Source organism: Apteryx rowi, unplaced genomic scaffold (assembly GCF_003343035.1).
Source record: "Apteryx rowi isolate R43461 unplaced genomic scaffold, aptRow1 scaffold_38, whole genome shotgun sequence".
In the NCBI taxonomy this organism is placed as follows: domain Eukaryota; kingdom Metazoa; phylum Chordata; class Aves; order Apterygiformes; family Apterygidae; genus Apteryx; species Apteryx rowi.
In genome coordinates this window covers 570,175-571,275 of record NW_020450307.1, presented here as the reverse complement: position 1 = coordinate 571,275, position 1,101 = coordinate 570,175, and the positions used below count along the sequence as shown (strand labels likewise).

The following is a 1,101-nucleotide window of genomic DNA, read 5'->3' as shown; positions in this document are numbered from 1 at the left end:
CGAACTCCCGCGCCAGGTGGCGGCCGATGCCCCTGCCGCCGCCGGTGATGAGCACGCTCTCGGCCGACAGGTCGCGCCGCTTGGGCGGCAGCAGCAGGCACGCGGCGGCCTTGGCCGCCAGGCAGGCCAGCCGCACGGGGAACAGGAGCAGGGCGCCCAGCCGCTTCCAAACCATCCTCTCGTTCCGGCCGAGGCAGCAAGGCAAAACCGCTCCGCCGAACCCTTCGCAGAGCCAAACTGACAGAGAGAGAAAAGCAAGAGCCTTCATGCACCCCCAGGTGGGCGACAAGTCTTCGGCCCCCTTCCGAAACTCGGGGGCGAGAGATTCGCGGACTGGAAAAAATCCTTCTTCCCCCCTCCCCCCCCTAAAAAAAGCGGGGCAGGAGTAAAATAGTGCAGAAAACCAAGTTGCTCCCCCGTTTCTTGATCGCTGTCCTTTGGGATTGCCACATGCAGGTAAAACGGTTTCCTTCTTAACTGGAAGGCAGTTTTTTAAATTAAAGAGAGAGGAAAAAAAGTAAAATCAAAAGTAACCGTACATCCCTCCGTTTCAAAGACCGACATAAAAATCCAGTATCCAAACTGAAGGGTTTTATAATTGGAAAAAGAAAATAAAGCAGCCTAGGACTCCAAAATTCAGCCTGCAGTGCCTTCCAGGCAGCTCATTTCTATTCTTAGACTCAGGAAATTGCTTAAATAAGACAGAATTGCCAGGACTTTCTTTTTAAGAAAGGGTCTATTCAGGGTAAGGCTGTTGTTTTTGTTTTAATTTCTATAAATATCTATAGACGTTCTGTCCTGAGCCGGTCGCAGAGGTCGAGCTGCTGACTGCCTCCGCCTGCCCCCTCTCCTGGCTCTTCCCTCGGAGTATCCGCGATCCCAGAGCAGGAATTACGCCGCGCGCTGTTTCAGCTCTGGCTCTTGCTCGTTTCTCCCTATTGCGCTCTCTGCCTATCACGGCCGCGGCGCTGGGGAGGTTTTATACCCCATTAAGCCTGATTGACAGTTAAAGTGTTGGGGAGATTTCACTACTGTTTCTGTGAGTGGCTGGCTTCGCTCTCCCCTCCCCCGGAGCTCTCCGGGAGCCGCCGCGCATCAGCT

The 1,101-nt window shown here is 54.4% G+C and overlaps 1 protein-coding gene across 1 annotated transcript in view; it reads right to left on the bottom strand.

Moving 5' to 3' along the window:
* DHRS3 (dehydrogenase/reductase 3) overlaps nucleotides 1-920 on the bottom strand; it is a 27,957-nt gene extending 27,037 nt beyond the window's left edge. The window contains exon 1 of the mRNA XM_026074152.1: nucleotides 6-920. Within this exon, the coding sequence (XP_025929937.1) occupies nucleotides 6-268 (263 nt within the window). The 5' untranslated portion in view covers nucleotides 269-920. The remainder of the gene's footprint in view (nucleotides 1-5) is intronic.
* Nucleotides 921-1,101: the final 181 nt, after the last annotated feature.